This window comes from Suricata suricatta, chromosome 6 (assembly GCF_006229205.1).
Source record: "Suricata suricatta isolate VVHF042 chromosome 6, meerkat_22Aug2017_6uvM2_HiC, whole genome shotgun sequence".
NCBI lineage: Eukaryota > Metazoa > Chordata > Mammalia > Carnivora > Herpestidae > Suricata > Suricata suricatta.
This window is the reverse complement of record NC_043705.1, coordinates 49,202,611-49,228,705: the sequence shown is the minus strand read 5'-3', so window position 1 is coordinate 49,228,705 and position 26,095 is coordinate 49,202,611. Positions and strand designations below refer to the sequence as shown.

General features: G+C 36.4%; 1 protein-coding gene across 3 annotated transcripts in view; it reads right to left on the bottom strand.

The window, feature by feature from the left end:
* Window positions 1–26,095, bottom strand: part of RAD17 (RAD17 checkpoint clamp loader component) — a 31,417-nt gene that overhangs the window by 3,955 nt on the left and 1,367 nt on the right. The window contains exons 2-15 of one of the 3 annotated variants that reach the window (XM_029942392.1): window positions 25,955–26,058; window positions 24,448–24,702; window positions 23,862–23,945; window positions 19,571–19,727; window positions 18,765–18,901; window positions 18,019–18,071; window positions 17,813–17,938; window positions 17,650–17,719; window positions 10,099–10,210; window positions 7,384–7,569; window positions 5,647–5,732; window positions 5,383–5,529; window positions 3,722–3,871; window positions 2,151–2,271 (exon numbers count right to left, since the gene is read on the bottom strand). In XM_029942392.1, coding sequence (XP_029798252.1) covers window positions 2,151–2,271; window positions 3,722–3,871; window positions 5,383–5,529; window positions 5,647–5,732; window positions 7,384–7,569; window positions 10,099–10,210; window positions 17,650–17,719; window positions 17,813–17,938; window positions 18,019–18,071; window positions 18,765–18,901; window positions 19,571–19,727; window positions 23,862–23,945; window positions 24,448–24,702; window positions 25,955–26,058 — 1,788 coding nt within the window. Of the gene's footprint in view, window positions 1–2,150; window positions 2,272–3,721; window positions 3,872–5,382; window positions 5,530–5,646; window positions 5,733–7,383; window positions 7,570–10,098; window positions 10,211–17,649; window positions 17,720–17,812; window positions 17,939–18,018; window positions 18,072–18,764; window positions 18,902–19,570; window positions 19,728–23,861; window positions 23,946–24,447; window positions 24,703–25,954; window positions 26,059–26,095 lie in introns of those variants that run through there. The other 2 variants (XM_029942393.1, XM_029942394.1) reach the window with 2 other exon arrangements.

Below are 26,095 nucleotides of genomic sequence, written 5' to 3'. Positions count from 1 at the left end.
CTTTCAATTTTGCAAATGACAAAGTTCTAGAGATTGGTTGTGCAAGGTGAATAAACAACACTATTAAACTATATACTTAAAAGTGGATTAAGATGATATTTTATTTATGATATTTAATTTAATGCTAGGAAGAAACTTTTTTTTTCCCCAGGAAAATCTAACAGTGAGAGTCTGTGGCATTTGAACCAGGACCCACTCCTTCACTTCCTCAGCTTTAGAGAGACTTCACTCCTGGTGGGAGCAGCCAAGAACTCATAGGACTCCCTCCCGCCTGCGGCCAGCCAAGAATCCAGAACTCCCTTTCTCCAACCCTTGGCATGGAAGCTCTATCCTAGCAGCATAGCATGCTGAGAATACTGCCGCCTCCTCCAACTGCGATGGCCTTCACCCAAGCTCACCCATAGGGTGCAGGGTCCATGCGAGAAGGGGCCCAGCCAAGATCTTCAGAGGCTACCTCCACTTGGCTACTCACCCAGAACAGTGACTCACTACAGGGGTTCAATACTAGATTTGAACTGGCAGAAGACTCAGTCAACTTGAACACAGACTGATAAAGATTGCACAATCAGAGAAAATGGAGTGAAAAAAATTGACTGACATTATCAGAGGAATGTCAGATATCTGTAAGTATATTAACAAACACTAACAGAGGACCAGAATAAAAGACAAAGAGGAAATAGCAAAAATTTTAAAGAAAGAACTTCTAAAATGACACAGTAAATGGGGGGAAATATGATTTAAAAAAAAAAGCCAAAACTTAAATCAAGAGTTGCATGCTCTACCAACTGACAAGCCAGAAGCCCCCAAAACATCTTATTTTTAAATGAATTTTACAAACCTTTCAAAGTTTATAAATGCAACTCTATGACGGCTCTTGGATACTTACCTTTTTAAAGATCCACTCCGGATGAGAATCAGGAGTTTTTAAAAAGATAGCTTTTTGATATGGAAAAAGGAGTTGTGATTCTATAATCTGAATTTTTAACTAGTAAATGATTCTCCAGATAATTTTAATGTAAGCAGTCCAAATCAGTACTAGTTACTAAACTGGGAAAGGTTAAAATAAACTCTGTGGCATTAGGCTGAAATTGAAAGTACTGGTGTGAATTCATGGTTTACACACACACACACACACACACACACACACACACACACTCACACACACACACTTTTCCTAGATTTGTTCCATTCAAAAAGCATAGACACAGTGATACTCCAACAGCAAGGACCATACCTAGTGACCAGATTGTAAATTTTTTTTAAGTAGGCTCTATGCCCAACATGGGACTGAACTCACAACCCCTAGATAAAAAGTCACACACTCTACCTATTGAGCCAGCCAGGCACCCCCAGATCCTAAATTCTAAATACCATTTCCACTAAAAGGAACCAGGGCTCCTTGGGATTCCTGATTCTAGTACTACGGCAGACAAAGTATAAAATGATCCTGGATTTCTGGTATTTACAAAAGGAACAATCAGAGACTGCTCTGCTCTTTGCCATGTGAGAATACAAGAAAACGGCCATCTATAAGCTAGGAAGGAGGCCTTCACCAGACACGGGATCTGCTTGTACCTTTTAGACTTCCCAGCCTCCAGAGCTGACTACTAATTTATAACATAGGGAGCACTATCCACAATAAGTGATATATGCCAATTAAAGCATAAACCTACTATTTGTATGTGCACAGAAAAAAGTCAGGAAGAACTATACCAATCTTTCAAAAGGAATTACCTGTGGTTATAGAGGACTTTTAATATTTTTTCTTTATATACTTCTGTTATTATTTGAATTCTTTCTTCCTTTTTTAATTGAAAACATGTATTCATTTTGGATCAAAAAATAAAGGAAAAAAACTTAGTCTCACTAGAATGAAGCAATGAGTTGACTTTAAAAAGATACGGTTATATAATACTACTTCTTGGGGGTGCCTGGGTGGATCAGTTTGGTTGAGTGTCAGACTCGATTATCAGCTCAGGTCATGATACCAGGGTTGTGGGACTGAGCCCCATGTGGGGCTCCATGCTGAGCAAGGAGCCTGCTTAAGATTCTCTCTCTTTCTCTCTTCCCGTTTGCCCCGCTCATGCTATCTCTATAATTAACAAAACAAAACATTACTTCTTGGATTAAATAAAAGCCCATGTTATTACCTGGATTTCTCATTGGAATGGTTAGCAAAGCAAGGTATGGCAACAGCTGAGTTTGAAGGCATAAAGCTGGTAAGCAGAAGTCAGAAAAAAGAGCTTTTGCTGCCAGGCAATTTTCCCGATACTGTATAGAAGGGAAAAAGAAAAGATGAAATGAAAAATAAAACAAAAAAAATGAAGATGTATTCCTAGACAAATGAAGTTTATTGTATCACAAAGTGTGTGTATATATACCACAAACATATTTTTAGGAGTTTATCTAATTAGTTTTTTCTAACTGTTCTAGCCCTATCTAATAAAGAATTTTACCCATACAACTATTTTGTATTTGACTAACAGCAATAAGAATTTTTTAAAGAGACTTAAGGTAGAAGGAAAATAAACCTTAAAATTAAAGGTATTCTGATTATAAGCATACGTCACAAATTATGTGAGAATACTGTTTCTCAATGAAAGAACTATTTTCTTTATTTAACACAGGCACAATGTTAGGCTGATAAGGAGACAAGCACAATCTGCCTTCAAAGAGCTCACGGTGTTACAAATAATTCATAAGTAACTATACAGCAAAGTTAATATATGTGAAAAGCAAGTCAATAAGGGACACAAATTCATTAAAAGTCATGAAATTCTACAAGAAATCTGTTGGGAAAAATGTCTTAGGTGACAAATTACAGGCTCCTATTTCACATGACTTAAGAACTGGACAAGATCTGAGATGACATAGTTCTGGGGCCACAAATTCAGATGCTCCTGGAGGTACATAAATCAGTGACGTGAAGCAGCCAGGGAAGGTAGCCACCACTCCCATTCTCAAGGGGTAGATGCTGCCTGGCTTGACCAGAGAGCTGCCATGTCAAAATATAGGCCCGTGCTGCCTTACTTTGCATTTATTTCAGGAAAGTCTAGACATTCTGAGCCAGAAATCCATATGTGAATTTTAATAATTGTACTCATTTTTAAAGACTGGTAATTCACGAGAAAAAAAATCTGTGTGTAGTATTCAACTTGGGGGACAACCTATTTTTGACTTGTAATTCAATCTGCAACATTTAAAGTGTGGAAATGAAGTGTATATTAGGTAAAATAACCTGTTGGTTAGAAGCAAAGCCAGGATTTATTTATTTATTCATTCATTCATTCATTTATTTCTTTACTTTTACTCCTTCTCTTTCCCCTTCTTTCATAATTTATACATTCAATGTGGGGCTCAAACTCACAATTCTGAGATCAAGAGTCGCATGCTCTTCAAAATGAGCCATCCAGATGCCACTATTTTCAATTATAATTAAAATATAGTTATGACACTTTGAATTTAGTAATAGTCAACTAATAAATAAAATATGTGCTTTCAAATTTTGAGTGTTTTTTTCCTTAAAAATAATGACTGGGCATTCAAGAAGAGTGTCCTTTTTACGTCTTACTGTAATTCCAAGAAAATGGTGGGTATTAGCAACTAATTTTACTAATAATAAAATACTTTTTTAAAACCACAAAAAACAGAACAGCTTCATTGAGATATAATTCAAACACCATAAAGTTTACCTACTAAAAGTATGCAATTTTTATTTTACCTTTTTATTTATGAAAAACCACTGGGGTTTGTGCAAGGGTCGAAAACTTGATCCCCCTCCTTGGCAATGAGCAAACGCTCGCGCTTTATTGGAATGCATCACACCCCTCGTAGCTATGGATGTGGTATACTGCCTGAGTAAAGTGCGTGTCTAAAAAAGGAGACAATGTAAAATGAGGAAAATGAGACATTTATAAAGAAGTGCTATTCATCGTGCTGACACCAAAAAACCACTAACCATATATACTTAATGTTCACTTTTTCCAACATAACCATAGCCCTGAAAATAATAAGCTACAAAATTACCTAAATCAAATTCAAGTGAGATATAACAATCAACCGCTGTGTGTGAATTCTGACTGGATCTTGGATGTGGGTGTTGAAAACAATTAAAATACATTTTGAGACAACTGGGGAAATCAAAATTATGACAATATGTTACTGAATTAATGTTACTTTTCTTAAGTATGATAAATGCTATTGTGGTTATAATAGGCAATAATGTCCTTACGCATGTTTAAGTAGTAAGTGACATGATGTTTGTAATTACTTTCCAATTATTGGGCCAAAACAAGTGTATAAACACATACAGATTAAGCAAATGTAACAAAATGTGAAAAACTGGTGAACAAAAGCTAAGGGTACACAGACATTCATCTTACCATTCTTCCATTAGTCTATAGCTTAGAAAATTTCAAAATAAAAAATATAAGAAAAATTAAGCAAACACAACTGCTGCATAATGAAACTAACTATAACACAGAAACTGTATCATACATGTCTTTCACTGTATCTTTTCTAATTTTAACAATTAATGCTATTTCAATATTTATAACAGAAATATTAACATATCAAAAACAGTGTAGTCCAAAAGAACTTTCTATAACAAAAATATTTTGTACACAGTAGTACTAGCCATAGCTAACTATCAAATACTGGAATTCATACTGGCCAGTAAAACTGAGGAACTGAATTTAATTAAAAAAAATTTTTTTTAACGTTTATTCATTTTTGAGAGACAGAGAGAGACAGAGCATGAGTGGGGGAGAGTCAGAGAGAGAGGGAGACACAGAAACGGAAGCAGGCTCCAGGCTCTGAGCTGTCAGCACAGAGCATGACATGGGGCTCAGACCCATGGACCGTGAGATCATGACCTGAGGCGAAGTTGGAAGCTTAACCAACTGAGCCACCCAGGTGCCCCAAAGAACTGAATTTTAAATTAAATTAAATGTAATTTAACCTAATGTAAGTAGAGCCATGTGGCTAGTGGCTATTACACGGATCAGAGCAGTGTTAAATTGTTAGGAAAAAACATAAATCTTATAGTGAATAATATCAAATTTGTAAAAAAAATTATTTAAGAAGTAAAAGTATAAAAAACGCACTTCTTCCCTATCTACTTTTCAATGGTTGTCAAAGTTTCTGAGTATATATTAGTTTTATAATCAGAAAATAACTTCAGAAAAAATTAGTGTTAAATTATCACCAAAAAAAAAAAATCAGATTAACCAGTGTCATTACCAACGCTGCACTGGATCAAATAATTTTATCATTGTTATTAAGAAGTTGAATAAAATGTCAAATAATGAGGAATAAAAGTAAACTTTCTCAATTCAGAGGCAACATTCATAAAGAAAAATAGTTAAGTCAAATTGCTCTTACATTCCAGTCACCGCTGAGGATATCTGCAAAACTCAGAAATTCACTGGCTCTCACAACATCATCTATTTCCACGAAGAAATCTAAGTAGTTTTGGTGAAGATATAAATTAAATAACTCTGCTGGCATATGTGACATTTCTACTACTTCCTATAAAAAGAAGTATACATATGTTATTTTGGTGAAAAATTCAGTGGTTAAGTGGACATCTCCATAAATATAACCAATATACATCCTGTACAAAGTATTATATGTTATAGACGTTACCTCAGGTTGAACAAGCAAGGTATCCCGTTCATACTCTGATAAATGCGAAGGCAACCGAGGGGAATCTAATTCTGTTAAAGATGCTCCTATAAAAAAAATTCTAGAATTATTAAAAATAACATCATCCTAAAGTTATATAGAACCACTCATTTGAAGGTTTTTTCCAATACTTGAGGCACATAATACCAAACATACTAAGCAAGATGTTAAAAATAAAAAAGTAAATGGAGGCCTCTGTCAGCTGCCTCACTACGACAGCACCTTGCTGTATATGGTTAGTTGCCTCACTATCACTATTCCTCAGAACAAATTAGAATTCTGATGCCTAGATTATGGCTTTTCTGGTATTAAAATATTCCAATTCTCAAAGCACTCTGCATTTCACCTTTTCAGTTCTGAGTTGCTTTCTTCTTTTGATCCTCATCCTCAATATAGAGATCTTTACTGATTTATTAGCAATGTAAGATGAGGCTGCTTTCTGCACAAGAGAACAGAGACTGTTCCCTGATGCTAGAAGTTACAAATAATGTTGAGAAGGAAAAGAAAAGAGTAGAAAGAAAAGAATCAGTGGGAATAGCCACTGAACTTCAGAGGTGAGAGGATTCCAAGACACGAGTGTGTCTTCATTTCCATCTAAGTGATGCCAGTTTAATCTTCAGGAGTCATGAAGTTTTCTGTGGAGAAATCTCAAATTTTCAACCATCTGGAAAGAAGAAACTGAGAGATAATAGCCTAAAACAAAAAGGATGTCTGGAGTGAGAAGAGAATGAAGCAGAAATACAGAGACAACAGAAGAGAAAGAGGCAGGGAGTAAAAAAGATGGAAAATGGGTATGAGAGGCACTCAGTTTTATAGGAAGATAAAAACAGTGGTTTAAAACAAATGGGCTTTTAGCCACCAGAAAAAAATCTCAGATAATAACCGGCATGATAAGCATGACAAGCACATACTACTTGTGACCCATTGAAGCAGCTATTTTACACAAGATTTGAAAAACTACCTGAGAGAAAATTGGGACCACTGTACAAAAAGAACTTTTTTCAATGGTCCATTATGATTATTTACTTCGTGGTATAACATAAAACTATTATAAATGATGGCAATAGTTTCCCTCAAAATTCTGTATGAACTGCTTTAATCTATGTAAAAGCATGTCAGATCCACCCCCTCAATCCTAATCCTCTCTTTTTCCAGAATCAGCAGACTAGGAACTGATATTTTCTACATAAAGAACAGAAGTTTGGGATTTTACTGAAAAAAGAGGCAATTTGGGAGCTTAGAGATGGATGATGCAGGTGGAGGGACGAAGGTGAAGCAGGCATTAAACACAGAAAAGGGCAATGCAACATCTCTGGTTGGGGAGAGAGCAGCCAGTGAGGGGAAATGTAAGGTGATCCACGGCCTGGCGCTACCTGACAATCTGCCTAGGGTGCTGGTGTTGGGCTACCAACATTTCCCACTAAAATTCTGGAGGAACTGATGTCTCACCTTCAGGAAACTAAAACTTAAAAGATTTACAGCCATGGATATAGACTACAGTAGTTTTTACAATTAAACCCATCCACAGTTGAAAAATACTGCACTTAAAACATTTACCTGCTGTGTCTTAGGCCTTTCCAAACAGTGTCAGGCCTGGCCCTGACTACCAAAGACATGACATTTTCAAAAACTAGTATTTAATTTCAGTTGTAGGACCAATACCTAACAGATTTTTTATAAAACATAAGATTTTCTTACTTTTACAATACAGTATCTTCCCCAAAGCTCTGAAGAGAAAGAGAGAAACATCTTTGCCACCAATAGCTTGGACCTCTTGGTTTTCAAAAACCCTATCTGTTTGTTTTCTTCGTTTTGATTTTGACAGAGCAGCATCTGATTTTAATGAAGATGTTCCTTTCTTCCTTGGCCAAAAACTGTTTTCTCCTAAAAAATATACACCCAAGAGACAACAGTGGAAATAAAATTAAAATATGAAAAACAAAACTAACAACATTTTAGATATAGTTATACTCAATAGTATAATTAAATTATACTTTTCTAATAAACAATAGTTATAAAATATGTGAACTGAGTAAAAATCCTTTTTGGGTTACCAGATTATTAAAATGAAATAAAATGTCATTTGAAAGTATCTCTGACAAAGATTTCAAATTTTCACACATAGAAATGATGCTCTCTGATACAGGCCTATCATCTTGATTTCTCACAGTACTATTTGTGCTAAGTACTATTCTTGGTACATGACATGTGCTAACCAATTTAATCTTCAAAACACTCGATTAGGGGAGAAATACTATTACACACATTAAAGACAGGACATACAGAGGTGCATGGGTAGCTCAGACAGTTAAGCCTCCGACTTTGGCTTAGGTCATGATCTTGCGGTGGGTGAGTTCAAGCCCCTGGAACCTGCTTCGGATTCTGTGTCTCCCTCTCTTTGTGTCCCTCCTCTGCTCATGCCCTGTCTCACTCTGTCTCTCAAAAATAAATAACTGTTAAAAAAAAAAGATAGGATGTATAAAGGGGTTAAGTTACTGGCTCAAGGTCATCATCTAGTTAATGATTTGAGACCAGGCAGTATAGTTCTGTAGTGGATGCTTCACACTGATGTGGGTAGTCTTCAATTTATGACTATACCTATGTTGAAATTTCACTGGTAAATCTACTGTTCAAAACTCAGAATGCATCACTTAAAAACAATAGCCTGTGGGGTGCCTAAGTGGCTCAGTTAGTTAAGCATCTAACTCTTGATTTCAGCTCAGGTCATGATTTCACAGTGGTGCGACTGAGCCTGTGCAATAGCACAGAGCCTGTTTGGATTCTCTCTCTCCCTCTCTCTCTGCTGCATCCCCCAACTGGCACGCTTAATCTCTCTCAAAATAAAGGAAAGAACATAGGATCTTAGTTGGTTGAGTTACATTGGCTCAGGTCATGATTTCACAGTGAGTTCGAGCCCTGCAATGGGCTAGCCACTGTCAGAAAAAAGCCTCCTTCAGATCTTCTGTTCTCCTCTCTCTCTGTCCCTCCCCTGCTCACACCACTCTCAAAAATAAATAAAACATTAAAAAAATAAAAAGAAAAGAAAAACAGAGACATAAACTAAATGAACACATTACACTTGTGTGTAGATACAAGGATTTCAGGTGGATTGAGAGCTCCAAAGATGGCTTTTCAAATTTCAAGGTCAATTCCTCAATGTTAAACAACAAGGAGATGACATATGAAATGTTTTCTGATCAAGGACCATGTGCAATATATCATGTACTATCTTTTTAGATTGAGCCAGGGAGGGGCAAAGAGAGACAGAAGGGGAGAGAATCCCAAGCAGGCTCTGCACTGCTTGACATGGGGCTCAAACTCACAAACTAAACCATGAGATCATAACCTAAGCAAAACTCAAGTCAGACACTGAACCGACTGAGCCACCCAGGTGCTCCTATGTGCTATCTCTTTTAATGTACCATGACTATGCACCCTTTTTACAATGAAGCAAATAAATTTATTAAACGTATCATATATAAATTAAAAATCAAAAGTAGGGGCGCCTGGGTGGCTCAGTCAGTTAGGCATCCAACTTCAGCTCATGTCATGATTTCAAGATTTGTGGGTTCGAGCCCCACATAGGGCTCTGTGCCGACAGCTTAGAGCCTGGAGCTTAGCTCAAAATCTGTGTCTTCCTCTCTCAGCCTCCCTTGCTTGCACACACGCTCTTTCTCTTTCAAAAATAAACATTAAAAAAATTTTTTTAAATGTTTTTTAATTTATTTTTGAGAGACAGTGTGAGCAGGGGAGGGTCAGAGAGAGGGAGACACAGAATTCGAAGCAGGCTACAGGCTCTGAGCTGTCAGTACAGAGCGTGACGCAGGGCTCTAACCCACAAACCATGAGATCATGACCTGAGCCGAAGCCGGACACTTAACCGACTGAGCCACCCGGGCGCCCCTTATCCCAACTAACTTTACAGGGGTGCCTGGGTGGCTCAGTCGGTTAAGCGTCCAACTTCGTTCAGCTCAGGCATTTTTTGAGTCCAAGCCCCATGTTGGGCTCTGTGCTGATGGCTCAGAGCCTGGAGCCTGCTTTAGATTCTGTGCCTCCGTCTCTGCCTCTCTCCTGCTCGTGCTCTGTCCCTCTCTCTCTCTCTCTCTCTCTCAAAAATAAACATTAAAAAAATTTAAGACATAACAAAACAACTAATTACAAAAGTAAAGTAGCAAACCACATAAATGAATTGGGTTTTGTCTCAGGTATACGGATACATACAATGACATATTCACAGAAGTGTGTTCATTGTATGCACGTGTATGTAGATGATTTTATGAAATGATCTCAAAAAATAGTAAATGGAGATAGATATGTATCAGTTGTGAAATATGTTTAGTGTGACTTCACTCATGAACAATTAAGAGAAAGTCACCAAATATAATACTATGAGAATTTATCTTTCATTGTTACCTTTTGTAGAAGAAAACTGGAGACTGTTTATTGCACTTCTGATATCACCAGAACATCCTTGACAGAGCAGCTCTAGGTAAGTTTTATCAGGAACAGTAATATTTCTTCCATTCTAAGAAAAAAAACCTGACAGTTAAAAAAACTCTTTTCTAAACTTCCCCTCCCCCGCCACCCATTCTCAGAACTAAATGAAAATATATTAGATCTTTCAAAGCTGGATGCTAAAAAGCTTCCTTGTTAAACACCAGTCTGCTCAGGAAGGTCATTGACTTATCATAGATTGAGGTAAATTTTCAAAAGTATAAAATAATTTTACTTGTTTACTTGGACTAGGTTATATTTTGAGATTCTCTTCAACTATACATACATACACATATACAAATGTCCCTCCCTTGTCAGTTCAAGTACAAGAGCAGAAAAATTTATCTATCCTTCTCCACCTTAAGATACTCTTTAACGGTTTACTGATAAAATGACTTGCGTTGAATTCATGTGACTGCTCATAGATCACCCATTTCAGATTTTGTTAGAACTGATTAAAACACAAAAAATAATATTTTCCTATGGCCTTTGAATAGTTTTTTATTAATCAAAGCTGTTTCAGAAGGCTTTATGAAAAAGTTAGTGTCCTAGGTAAGTCTTCGCATATCCTAAACTTTGTCACTATTGTTGATATTCTAGTGAGTACTTTTCCAGACTACTTTCTGTGCAAAAATGTCTCTAAGTATGTACAGTACCTGAAAGTATGTATAGACATAGTTAACTTTTTAAAGTTGTTTTTCTTCCTGAGAGCAAGCGAGCAAACTCACGCAGGGGAGGGACAGAGAGAGAGAGGGAAAAAGAGAATCCCAAGCAGGCTCTTTGCAGTATGGCACCCAATGCAGGGCTTGATTCCACTAACATGAGATCATGATCTGAGCCAAAACCAAAAGTTGTATGCTTAACTTACTGAGCCATCCAGGCGCCCCAACATAGTTAACTTTATAAACATAAGTAGGGTTTTATTATAGGTATTATTTTTATTATTATTATTTTTGAGAGTGTACAAATGTGGGAGAGGGGCAGAAGGAGATAGAATCTTAAGCAGGTTCCACACCTGACATGGGTCTCGATCCCACAACCCTGGAACCATGACCTGAGCTGAAATCAAGACTCAGATGCTCACCCAAGTGAGTCACTCAGGTGTCCCTACATATATTATTCTATGACATGTTTTTTTTACTTAATAGCATTCTCTGTGATCTCTAAGAGCACCCTTAACTCTATTTCACATTGAAAAACATTATGGGTATAATTTAAGATTCTCCAATGAAGGGACAACAATTACATTGTTTCCCATTTTTTTACCACAGATATATTTATATCTTTGTCAACAGGCACAAATATTCCTGTAAAAGGATAGTGCCTTCCAAGTGTCTCTAACAATTACCGATTTTTTTCTATCAATGGTATGTGAGAGTGCCCATTTTCGCCTTATCTTTGGCAATCCTGTTTATTGATCTTGTAAATGTTTTGCAAGCTGATATATGAAAAATGGTACCTGGTTTAAATATGAATTTCTTTGGGATACCTGGGTGGCTCAGTTGCTTAAGCATCCAAATCTTGATTTTTATTTTTAAATTTTTAAAAATGTTTTATTTGGGGCACTTGGGCAGCTCAGTCGGTTGAGCGTCCAATTTGGCTCAGGTCATGATCTCACAGTTCGTGGGTTCCAGCCCTGCATCAGGCTCTGTGCTGACAGCTCAAAGCCTGGAGCCTGCTTCTGACTCTGTGTCTCCCTCTCTCTCTGCCCCTTCCCTGCTCATGATGTGTCTCTGTCTCTCAAAAATAAGTAAATGTTAAAAAAAGGTTTTTTTAATGTTTTATTTATTTTTTGAGAGAGAAAGCATCAGTTGGGGAGGGTCAGAGAGAGAAAGCGTGACAGAGTATCCAAACCGGGATCTACACTGACAGGCTGACAGCATTGAGCCCACTGTGGGGTTGGAACTCACAAACTATGAGGTCATGCATGACCTGAGAGGAAGTCGAACACTCACCTGACTGAGCCACCCAGGCGCCCCAACTGATTTTAGCTCAGGTCATGATCTTAGTTGTGGAATCAAATCCTGCATCAGGCTCTGTGCAGAGCATGGGGTATGCTTGAAATTCATTCTCTCTCTCTCTCTGCTCCTCCCTCACTCATGCTCCTACTTACTCTCTCAAAATGAATTAATAAACATTAAAAAACATATTTTTTAAATGTTTAATTTTAAGAGAGAGAGACACAGAGCACAAGTGGGGGAGGGGCAGAGAGAGAGAGGGAGACACAGAATCTGAAGCAGGCTCCAGACTCTGAGCTGTCAGCACAGAACCTGACCTGGGGCTCGAATCCATGGGGCTCGAATCCATGAACTGTGAGATCATGACCTGAGCCAAAGTCGGACACTTAACCGACTGAGCCACCCAGGCACTTCTAATAAACATATTTAAATATTAATTTCTTTGATTACTAGTACAGCTAAACACCTCTCATGTCTACTAGCCATTTGTATTAATCTGTGCATTGGCTTCTGTTCTTGACCTTTATTTGCAGACATATTTTTATTTATTCGGTGTTAATGCTTTATCTGTTACATAAAATGCAAATATTTGCTTCCATTCTCAGGCTTGTCTTTTAACTTAGCTTACCATGATGCCTTATGTCACTTTCTAAGCTTTTCATTTTTTTGAAGTAAATCCAATGTGTTTTTTTTTTAAATTTTTCTTAATGTTTATTTTTTGAGAGACAAAGCATGAACAGCGGAGGGACAGAGAGAGAGGAAGTCACAGATTCTGAAGCAGGTCCAGGCTCTGAATGGTCAGTATAGAGCCCGATGCGGGACTCGAACTCGGGGCTTGAACTCACAAACCATGAGATCATGACCTGAGTTGAAGTCAGATGCTTAACCAACTGAGCCACCCAGATGCCCTGTAAATCCAATGTTTTTAGAGCTTATTTTTCTTACGTAGGAATACTTTCCTCCAAACCAAAGTCGGTATTTTTCCTTTTTCTCTTAAGAGAGAGAGGGAGAGCACATGTGCATGCAGGGGAGAGGGGCCCAGGGTGAGGGGAAGAGGAGGAGAGGGGGAGAGGGGGAGGGAGAAAGGGAGAGAGGAGAGGAGAGAGGGAGAGGGAGAGAGGGAGAAAGGGAGACAGGGAGAGAGAGAGAGAGGAGTCTTAAGTAGGCTCCACAGTCAATGTAGAGCCCTATGCAGCATTCAATCTCACAACCTTGGGATCATGACCTGAGCCAAAATCAAGAGTCAGATACTCAACCAACTGAGACACCCAGGCACCCCAAAGTCGGTATTTTTTAATACTATTTTCATTTTCACATTCAGACCTTTAGTCTACCTAAAAATTATTTTTGTGCATAAGTATAAAGATCCAACCTTATGTTTTTCCATATGGATATCTAATTGTGCAAATATTACTTAACTCTAAGTCTCCTCTTTCACTAGTAATGTGAAAGAAATATACTTTCCTATAAGAAAATTGCCACTTAAATGTACTGATCTATTTCTGTGCGTCTCATTTTATTCATTTTTGTCTATTACTGTCCCAATACCATACAGGTGTGATATCTTTACTTTTATATTATGGTTCAATACTAAGAAAGTCTCTCTTCATTATACTTTTACAAAAGTTTCTTGCTCATGCCTGTGAATTTCTCCTTCAGATTAACTTTATTTTTATTACGAAGACATTTATTTAATTTAAAATTATTTTAAGAGTATTTCTTTTTGAAAATTTCTAGTATGGATTAGCTGCCAAAAAGGAAAAGTAATTTAAAATCATGATCCTTGGTAGCAGAAGGAAATACCATGGATGTTAATTACTTTGCAGATACAACTGTGGTTGAAATGTGTGATCACACTTTACATACTTAATGTATCAAAAACGACTAAAGATTTTTTTCTTTTAAAAATAGAGAAACACCTATTTAAACTTAAAAACCCTAAGATATTGAACATTCTTTCTTGTTACTAGATCACTTAAGATGTCAACACTCGGGGCACCTGGGTGGCTCAGTAGATTGAGGATCTGACTCTTAGATTTTGGCTCAGGTCCTGATCTCAGAATTCTGGGATCAAGCCCCACTTCAGGCTCGACGCTGGGCAAGAAACCAGCTTGGGATTTGGGATTCTTTCTTTCTCTCCCTCTGGCCCTCTCCCCTGCTGGAGTTCTCTCTAAAATTAAAAAAAAAAATTTTTTTAAAGATGTCAACACTCTTTCTAAATTTAATTAACTGAGGTGCAGAATGCCAGAGATTAAACTCTTAATCTTCCTATAACATCATTATCATCCTTGGAGACCCCAGACAGCATCCTAACATTTGATTTTACAAAAGTCTGAAGGACTTGAAGTGTGCTGGTTATTGCTCCTGTGACGAAACATACCAACAATATCATCTAAAGTAAACTAGTTTTAGGGGCACCTGGTTGGCTCAGTCAGTCCAGCATGACACTCTTGATCTTGGGGTTTTAAGTTCAACCCCCATAATGGGGGTACAGATTACTTAAAAAACCTTGGGGTACCTGGGTAGCTCAGTAGGTTAAGTGTCCAACTCTTGATTTCAGCTCAGGTCATAAGGTCACAGATTTCTAAGATTGCGCCCTGAGCGGATAGCAGGGAGCCTGCTTGAAAGTCTCTCTCTTGGGGCGCCTGGGTAGCTCAGTCGGTTAAGCGTCCGGCTTCGGCTCAGGTCATGATCTCACGTTCGTGGGTTCGAGCCCCGCGTCAGGCTCTGTGCTGACAGCTAGCTCACAGCCTGGAGCCTACTTCCGGTTCTGTGTCTCCTTCTCTCTCTGCCCCTCCCCCTCTCATGCTCTCTCTGTATCAAAAATAAATAAAACATTAAAAAAATTTAAAAAAAAGTCTCTCTCTTGATTATTGAATACTGAAAACAAACTGAGGGTTGAAGGGGAAGTGGGAGGGGGGAAAAGAGGTGGTGGTAACGAAGGAGGGCACTTGTGGGGAAGAGCACTGGGTGTTGTATGGAAACCAATTTGACAATAAACTTTAAAAAAAGAAAATGAAAAAAAAGAAAGTCTCTCACTTCCTCTCTGCCCCTCCCCTGCTCGCTTGTACTTGCTCTCTCAAAAATAACAAAAAAATAAAAAATAAATTTTAAAAATCTGAAACACAAGGAAGTCTTTTTTTTTTTTTAATATTTATCTGTAAGAGGGAGAGAGAGAGAGAGAGACCTCAAGCGGGGGAAAGGCAGAGAGGGAGACACAGAATCTGAACCAGGCTCCAGGCTCTGAGCTGTCAGCACAGTGCCTGATGTAGGGCTCCAACTCACAAGTTGTGAGGTCACGACGACCCAAAGTCAGAGACTTAACTGACTGAGCCACCCAGGCACCCCAAGATGTATACTAGTTCTAACATTCTTATAGACCAACTATTTAAAGTACAGCATGTAACTACATAAAAAAGTCATGTTATCTCTTTTTTTTTTAATTTATTTACTTTTGAGAGATAGAGAAAGTAGGGGAGGGGAGACAGGGAGAAAGAAAATCCCAAGCAGGCTCCACACTGTCAGCACAGAGCCCCACAAGAAAGCCAAACTCAAACTGTGAGATTATGACCTGAGCCAAAACCAAAAGCTGGACGCTTAACCAGTTGAGCCACCTAGGTACCCCCATGGTATCTTTTTACTATTCCAACACAATTTGCTAAAGTGAATGACATTTGCAATTTAATGATTTAGTCTTTAAAAAATTTTTTTAATGTTTATTTTTTAGAGAGAGAAAGTCAGAGCGCAAGCAGGGGAGAGAGAGAGAGAGAGAGAGAGAGAGAGAGAGAGGGAGGCCCAGAATCTGAAGCAGGCTCCAGTCTCTGAGCTGTCAGCACAGAGCACAACGCAGGGCTCAAACTCACAAACTGTGAGATCAGGATCTGAGCTGAAGTAGGATGCTTAACCAAGTGAGCTGCCCAGGTACTCTTGCTGATTTAGTCTTAAAAAATTTTGAGTTAATGCAATAAGGTGCTATATTTTGATTATTTTTATTAGTTCCTGATGTTTAGTAAACAGAGTATTTAAAAACTATAATTTGTAGTTATGGTTCTAGTAGAGAATGCAGATTTAAAAAAAAATTTTTAATGTTAATTTATTATTGAGACAGAAACGGCATGAGTTGAGGAGAGGCAGAGAGAGAGGGAGACACAGAATCCAAAACAGGCTCCAGGTTCTGAGCTGTCAGCACAGACCCCAATCCAGTGCTCAAATTCACAAAATGCGAGAGAGATCATGACCTGAGCTGCAGTCAGATGCTTAACTGACTGAGTCCCCTAGGAGCCCTTTGCACTTATTATTTTTCATTTGACATTAAGTTAAATACATTAACTCTTATTTTCCCATGTCACTAAATAATTTCAAAACACTAATCAATAACATGATACCTCCTCAAAATAACTGCTCCATTATTAGACTCAGTTTGTATTTAATTTTTCACTATTAATACTTTTTTATTTATTCAGCTAACTGCTCTTCATACATACATTATTTTGTTGAATCCTCAAAGCAACCCCTCCCTTGAAGATTTCTATGATCCAAGTGGTGCAAAAAAATTTATGTTTCATTTAAGATCTAGTTGATTTGTAGCAGTAGGTTCCCCCTAGAACCATGCTGCTGGGAGAAGTTCCATCAATTTATTTTAACATAATTTTGATTACAAAGATAGAAAAAAAGTGATGCATTAAAAATCACAACAGCTGGTTTCACCACAATGTTAATATATGTAATACTACTGAACTGTACACAATGGTTAAGATGGGATAATTAATAACACTGTATTAAGTATCTCAAAGGTACTAAGACCCAAGATCTTAAATGTTCTCACCCCAAAAAAGAAGTGGTAATGACACAACTTGTTGATGGTATTGTGGGATGCGGTAGTGGTGATCATTTTGCAAAATGTTAAGTGTATCAAATCAATATATTGTCTACCTTAAACTGACGCCATTTTGTACATCAAGTATATTTTCATAATATCAAAAAATAAATGGTTAAGATGGTATATTTTATGTTTCTTAACAATAAAAATATTATTAGATTAAAAAACTGACAATAGGACAAATGTAAAATTGGATCATTGATGACTAAGTACCTAGACGCCAGGAAACAGTCTCTTGATAACAGATACAATTTACAACACTAGCCAAACAAAGGACTATTTCCTTCAATGTGAAAGAGAGAGCTAGGTTTAATAGTAGAAAAAAGTTAAAGATCTTTTTTCTCAAGTAGGCTCCAAGCCCAGTGTGGAGCTCAACAAAGGGCTTGAACTCACGACCCCGAGGCCAAGACTTTAGCCAAGATCAAGAGTCAGATGATTAACCGACTGAACTACCCAGGCACCCCTGGATTTCTAAAACCAGTACTCCCTGCCTTTCCTAGAATGACTGGCCTTACAAATATAATAACATATTTTAATTCTAAAAACTGAAATATTATGTGTCTCAACTCTGCAAGTTTGGCTTTCTATAATTAAAATGTAAGACTCAAATTAATCAGTTCTTAAGAGATTTACCTTATTAGCTTCCATGGTCACTATTCGATTAAGAAATTTCATCATAATTGTTGGTGCCACAGGGTTAAAACTGTCAAAAATTTTATAAAGAAAGATAAGGGTTAGATGATTAATCTAAAAATATAACCTGTGAATGTGAGCATTACAAGAATTTCATTCTTACCTAATGTTTGATATAGCACACTCTTCCTGAATTTCTTTGGGAAATAGTAACCTTTGATTATTATCTCCACTGAGACTATCAGAGATTATAAATATTAGAGGACACCGACCAGTATGCACATATTTCCTAAAATAAAGTAGAGCAATGTTGAAATTTAAGTCATTGTCATTTAATTAAAAGTCTGAGAAAACTTCACTGAAACTCACCTGAGAATTTCATGTAAAGTATGAGAATCTCGATAAAACTGGTTAGGCAAATCCTATTGAAAAAAGATAATGATTAGGTTAGTTTTATTCTTGAGTAAATTTATTTTCAGATTTATATTTACAAGTTAGGAAAAATGTTAACTATTCAATGTACTGTAACTAGAACTTTTACAGAAATTAAGGAAAACATGAAAAAGCTGATGTCCTAACCAGTAAAATGCATCAATGTGAAACCCAAGTTTTAGTTCAAATTTCTTAGGGTCACTACTAGTTACAGTATTTTCTCGTAGACATCCTTCCATTTCCTTTTTTAAGTTTATTTATTTATTTTGCAAGAGAGAAAGCGAGTAGGGGAGGAGCTGGGAGAGGGAGAGAGAAAGAATCCCAAGCAGGCCCTGTACTGTCAGCACAGGCCCAACATGGGGCTCAAACTTACGAACTAATAGATCATGACCTGAGCCAAAATTAAGAGTCAGATGCTCAACTGACTGAGCCACCCAGGCACCCTTCAAATTATTTCTTTTGCTTTTTCCACACTTGAGTCATTAAAATTCTAAAGTTCGTCAGCCGAAAGCTACTCTATTCAAGTTTACTGAAAAAGATCTGAGGTTTCTGCTATCCCAGAGCCTTTACATTATTTTTTACTACTATGAATACTATGGAGAGAGTTAATGCCACCATCAGTAAGATCTATCTTGCAATTATTTACTCAATAGTTACAGCAGGATCTTAAAATTTGTCCGTACTTCCACCAGAATTATCCTCTTATCAGTTCTCAGATCATCTCCAAGCATCTGTAGTTGGTTATATTTTGTTGCTCTTAGTAGAAACTCTTTAAAAAGTGTTATCTGAGATTGATAGGGAAATGCTTGGAAGCTTGATTCTGAAAGAAAACATATTCAACACTTTCACTCTCAACAAATTATGCACACACCAGCATTACACATCTGTACTTAATATACACGTTACTGAATACATTCACATATACAAGAAGGAGTTCACAACACTGTAGATTTTTTTCTAATTAGGCAAAATTATTCAAATTCAAAATAGCATATTCATTTCAAAAGACAAGAGTCATCATGGACCACAGTGAATTTTCTATACCAATGAATGTAATATGGAATTAAATTACTTCAGAACACAGCTGTTAATATTGTCACACAACTGGTAAAAACATTTATGTCTTTGCCTATACAATGAAGACACTCCAAATAAGTGTGCGGACTATTAATCAATCAGACCTAATCCTCAAAAAATCCCATTCTCCTCTACTGGAGGCAACTTTTCCCTCTTCTGAAATCACTACTCTCTAAAACTGGGAAGTATCAGAGAAAATGCTCTCATATGGTTTCATCTGATTGCTCCTCTTATTTTATGAAGTTAGTCATGGTGGGCATATGCCATTCTAGCATAGAGTGACAACATAAACTGTTCTCTCAAAAACACATACCCAAAAGGATCTCGGGAATCTCAATGGGGAGTTTGTTTCAAATCGCATTTAAACAGAGACTTCCCCCACTATTTCCACTACCTTCACAGCAAATCTTACCAGGATTAAACATGTCCTTGAAATCATCTTTTTGGAAGTCTGGTAAAACTGGATTAACCCACTCTTGTACTTGAATACCATGCTCCTTCGATAGTGTTTTTAGAGTTGTTGTTTTCCCACATCCAGGAGGACCTGTTATTAATAAAACAGATCCACCCTAAAACCAAATACAAACATTAATAAAAAATCAAAATCACTATAATGCTAGAGTTTTATTTTGAATTTTCTTTCTAAATATTAATGATTTCTATAAATTTCTGGTATAAGGTGACTAACTTTTACAATGGTGCTAGCTGGATTATTCCAACTTCAGATAAAATATGATAGTCTTATTTCCTAAAACTTACGCATAGCTTCTGATAATTCTTCCATATTTGCATTATGTCCCTACCAAGGTCTACTTGGCAGCCAAATTAAAACTAAACATCAGCTAGATTAAGGAGGTAATATCTGAAACAAGTAATTTTAGAGATTACCTGAATTCAAAAATTCAGTCTTAATACAGACCTCTCTTTTAATTATATGCTTTAGTATTAAATAAGCATAATTTCTTCTTAGTTTGGGTATCAAACTTTTTTTTCTAATTTTTTTTTAAATGTTTTATTTATTTTTAATAGAGAGAGAGACAGAGGATGAGAGGGGGAGGGGCAGAGAGATAAGGAGACACAGAATCTGAAGCAGGCTCCAGGCTGTGAGCTAGCTGTCAGCACAGAGCCTGACGCGGGGCTCGAACCCACGAACGTGAGATCTGACCTGAGCCGAAGCCGGAGGCTTAACCGACTGAGCCACCCAGACGCCCCTCAAACTTTTGAAGAATGTATATTAAGAAACCTATTTTCCAGAGTTAGAACTCTAACAAGAGACTAGAGGTTGTAGGTCATAGCAGTATCTCCTCATATTACCAATCTGACATAAAAGTTAAATCTAAAAAAAATATTAGGGGAAGATTTCTTACATCCCCTGGTAATCCTTGCTCCACTGTTTACTAACGAGTATCAATAAGGGCTCTTGTACTTGGCCCCAGAAGAGAACCACTCACATTTTTAAAAATGAATAAGTTCATTAGTTAAACTGCCATTGGCCATGAATTTAATGATTCAATAATATGTACTATGATGTCTTTAAACATAAATAAATATAAAACAAGGTTATATATTCATGACTTGACATAAATGTGGCCAGAGAAAGATTCTGTAGGAACCTAACTACTTATTTCTCTCAGGAACTATTCGGTATTCACTAATTGTTTCTAGTTTACAGGATACACCTAATGTAACTAGTGAGAACTGACTACTTCCAAACAGATTACTTTTAAATAATGAAGAGGAAGACTCAGCATGGACACCCCCATTATTTTATGTAGTAAGGTGTCTTGCTTTTTTGATGCAGTGAGCACAGCCACACAGCAAAAGCTTTGCTTCCAGTAAGAGAAGTGGGAGTAATCTACTAGAACATTAAAGCATAAAGACTTTTGTTAATGTTCCCATCATCTATGTTATGGTAGGGTTTTTTCTTTTTTTTAAGTGAAGTATAAATGCCATAACTTACCAGTTTCAAGTGTACACATAATAATTTGATATTTTATACACTATAAAATGATTACCATAAATCTAATTTTGTCACCATGCAAAGCTATTACAGTATCATTGACTATATCCCTTATATATATTACATTTCCATCACATCATAATATTTTTACCATATTCTGAAGATGCTGCCCTGACAAATTAAATTCAGCAAATATCTGAAGTACTTACAATAAATTTAAGAAATAATTTTTGCTTGCCCATTGAAAAATCCAGAAGTCAGAAAAAAAATTTTTAATAAAAATGTCTTTTTATTAAATCAGTTATGTCAGTAATTACTGACATCATTGGACTTTTGTATAATAAAGAGTATATGATTGATAAGAACCCAACTTCTTAGAAAGAAGAAGCTGTTAAAACTTTAGAGGAAGGGATGCCTGGGTGGCTCAGTCAGTTAAGCACCCAACTTTGACTCAGGTCATGATCTCACAGCTTGTGAGTTCAAGCCCCGCATCAGGCTCTGTGCTGACAGCTCAGAGCCTGGAGCCTGCTTCCTATTCTGGGTCTCCCTCTCTCTCTGCCCCTCCCCCGCTTGTGCTCTGTCTCTCAAAAACCAATAAATATTTAAAAAAGAAAAAAAATATCAGAGGAAATAATTTCTAAAACACCAACGTATGCACACATACACCTAAGTTCATTAGAGTATTAAGAGTAACACATGTACGTTCAGACCATGGTAATGTTAATATTAAAAAGGTATTGGTAAGTGAGAAAACAGACTGAACACTAAAATATATAAATATTAGCCTAGCTAAGAAAATGCGTGGATATAAGAAGTGTGTCAGGGAAACTGCCTAAGAATCTATACTCACAGTAGACAGAGGGGAGATTTTTATGAGCCAGCAGAAGAATACCAACGTTGACACTGAAAATCTATCTTCAATATATTAACACTAAACCAAATTGTAAGATCCACAGACCAGACAGAAAAAAACCTCGATTCAAAAGAGAAAGACCTGTTACCAGTGGAGGCAACTAAAACACCAATCCCTTCATCTCAACGTTGAAAACTAAAGGCAATGAATTAAAATCTATCCTGCGTTTCCAATTGGAACTGTATTTAAAGGTAACGACAGAGCCCCAGTTAACGATGACAAACTTCTGTATAGAAAACTGCCAGCTAACAATTACAGAAAAGTAGAATTTAAAAATCACCATTTCACAATTTTAACAAAATAACTGATTCAGGCAAAGACTGCAAATGGATGCTGAAGCATTTTGGTGAAAGACTGCTGGGGAGGAAATGGATCTTTAATGTGGTCAAATATTCTCCCCACAGGTTATGTGGCCGTTGCAAGGGAAACTTTTCTCACAATGAAGATTTTTGACTATCATTTCCTTAATTTAGTGACCAAACTTAACATCAAAGACAGTAGGAAAACCAAACATATTTTCTCATATGGTACAATATAAAACATACACCATGACCTAAAAAGTATCATTACAAAAATGTTCAACTTGAGTCTAATTAAGCCCTTGATTCAAACTTCCAGATTACAGGAAATGCAGGATAGAAGAACAAGTTAGTCATCATGAAGAGGAAACAACCCGACAAATCTAGAATGTGAGAGTTCTATGTATCACCAGGCCTGGTCTCTTCACAATGTCTCAGAGAAAAAGAGAGGGTAAAGGGGAACGTTCTAGATTTTAAAAGACCTAAGTAAGAGAAGTAATAATCAAATGCAACAGGTATTTCTTGATTAGATTCTGGTTTTAACAAATCAGCTGTAAATGACATTTTGCAGATAAATGGATAAATGTGAATATGAAATGAGCATTAGATAACATTAGGGAATTATAATTAATTTTGTCAGACACAGTAATGGTACATATGTTTATTTTAAAAAGAGACATACTGATGTTTCTAAAAGTCTGAAATGTCACTTACCTATAATTTCTTTTAAAATACTTAAGAGTAAAAATGATGGGTATTTTGTGGGCATATGAGTAGTCATTTATTATTCTACTTTCCTTTACATTTGAAAAATCTCAAAATAAAGTAAGTTTAAAAAGAGAGAGAAAGAGGGGCGCCTGGGTGGCTCAGTGGGTTAAGTGTCAGACTTCGCCTCAAGTCATGATCTCACAGTTTGTGAGTTTGAGCCCTGCATCGGGCTCTGTGCTGGCAGCTCAGAGCCTGGAGCCTGCTTGAAATACTGTGTCTCCCTCTCTCTCTGCCCCTCCCCTGTTTACACTGTCTCTCTCAAAAATAAACAACCATTAAAAAAAAGCAAAAAGGGAGAGAGAGAAAGAACATTTTAGCTTGGAAGCCAAGAGTAATTACAGAATTAGGAAGTAAAACAAAAACATCAGCCTTAAAAATGAATGACTGTTTCAGGCTATTTTTAGTACAAAAACTAATAAGTACTCTACCTCTTTCCTTCAGCATGAGATAACCTGATGTGATAAATATGCTAGCACCCTAATTGGTTTATTTTGCTTTATTATAACTGGTTTATTTTGCTTTATTATGCTTTATGATGACTTAGGAGGACATAAGTGGGAGAAAGAGGTACAAGTAAAGGAGAAAACTCACAGTCTCTGAATCTTTTAGTGAAGCTCGAAGCAGTAAATCAGAGACTTTTATTGTATGTGATTTGGACTTAATGAACAAAGTCATCATAAAAGTTTAACTTCTTAAAACCAACTGTAAATCGAAGAAACATTTGATGTTAATATATTTTAAAACACATTTCTTATTAAATTACCTGTTTTGGTTGCCTTTCTAAGACATTAGCTTTTAACCAGGTTTCAACTTCTTCAATTTTCTTTTTATGCACAGCAAGTTCATGCTAAAAATTTCAAGTTTAAAATAAAAAATTTTAACTCAGGATTTTTGGTACATTAGCACACAATGAAAAAACTAGCAAACAAGTAACATACAAAGTAACTAATTTGCTATTACACTTAATTTTTAAAATTGTTATGGAATAATTCTGTTCTTATGCTGATACTCTTTTATGAAAATCTGGAGCAGGTTTGGAATTTTATAATTTTTTTTAAATCCTCAAATACATTTTGGGAAGAGAATAAACAGAGAGGTTATATTTAAGGAGAAAATAAACAGATCAATTCTATGTTGGGGTTAAATTAAATCCAAGACAAATAGGCAATGGTACAACTTCAGAAGAACTTGAGAAATGCTGAACCATGGTTTGTAAAAAAAAAACCTCTAGAATTCTGGTTTTTTTCTAATTCATCCACTCAGATTTTTATGAGTAATCATCTGAAAACGCACATTCCTCTCCTTCATAAAATTAAATTACATACACTTATTTGTATCCTATTTAGTACCTGAGTTTCTGGTTTGTATTTATCCACCCATGGTTCATTTTCAGAGAAATAGTCTTTTGAATTTTCTGGACCATAAATCTGTTCTGAAGAAGGTGGCTCTTCTCTTTTTCTAGCTGGAAATCTGCTACTTTCTAATCTGGAAGGCACATTTTTTCTTCTGTGACTTGAGTTATTCACACGTAATGATGTGGAGGTAAAAGAGATGCCTGTAGTCTTTGAAAAATCATCGAACGAAGGGTCTACCCAGTCTGTTACCTGAAAAAGAGAAATGTAAATATATTTTCTGCCTCTATTCCCTATATATAAGCTACAAAACAAAATATTCACATACTTGCAATATTTCAAACAAAAATCTCACAATTTAATTAAGTAAAACTGGCTTTATATGTATTACTTATTTTTTTACTTCATGCTAGGTACAAATGCATACTTGTCCACTTAACCAGGATAATGATGAATGCCGTATAAAGGAACATAGAATACAAAGCTAATTCTTTGTATTAATTATAATATTCCCAGTATAGAACAGGCTGATCATTCTTAAATTTATTGACAGACTGAAACAAGAATATTAAAATTATGTACCAAAAAAGAAGCAAAACTAAATAAGGAAATAAAATACTATTTTAACGATGTATAACCATAAGAAGAGGTATACTTCTGCTTCGACCAGGTTAAATACATTCACAAACTAAGAACCATTGCATATATCCAAATAATCCCTATCAGCTTTAACTTCTAAGAAGATACAGTCTAAGAATCCTGATGCTATGAATAATTTTTTTTTAAGTTTATTTATTTTGAGAGAGAGAAAGCACCATTGGGAGAGGTTCAGAGACAGAGATAAGGGAGAGAATCCCAAGCAGGCTCTGTGCTGCCAATGAGAGCCCCCCTCAAGCCCTCGAACTCACAAACCATGAGCTCATGACCTGAGCCGAAATCAAGATCAGAGGCTTAAAAGACTAAGTCACCCAGGCACCCTTGATCTCATAATTCTGATTGGCATGTTACTTATAAATTTTACAGTTTTACTTCTCATATGAATGTGGACTCCCATTTACGGGAAAAAAATAAAGACTGAGAAACAGCAAACTTTAATAATTTACTACAGTCAGAGAAAAAGAACCACCACCACTAGAAAATAGCTACCCTGCAAATGAGTATGATACCACTTGACCCCCATCCTACTTTAACGCACCAGAACACATGATTTTGAAGAGGCGCGGCTTATTAATCTTTAACACCATGACTCCTGTATTTCTTTTTCTTCTGCTGACCTTTCATTCAAGAGTTTTCAGCCCTTTCTTTGTTTTGGATATTATAATCAGTTTTTAAAAATTAAGGTGTGCTTTTAGTCATTTCACAGATTATTACAATTTTTAGATCGCTAATTACATCAGGTACTGGGCATTGTTACTCTGAGGGCAATAATAAGTCATTAAGAACATACACAAAAATTACCATTCTTTTTGGACAATTATTACATGGCCATTTTAGTGTATCATACCTTTGTGGAAGATACCTTTGGTCTAAGATAAGTTTTTGACATTATAAGCTTTAATAGTTCCCATCCGTAGTATACAACCTGTAGTACATTTAAGTATACTTCACCTAGAGAAAAAAAAAGAAAAAAAATCTCAGAAAAGGA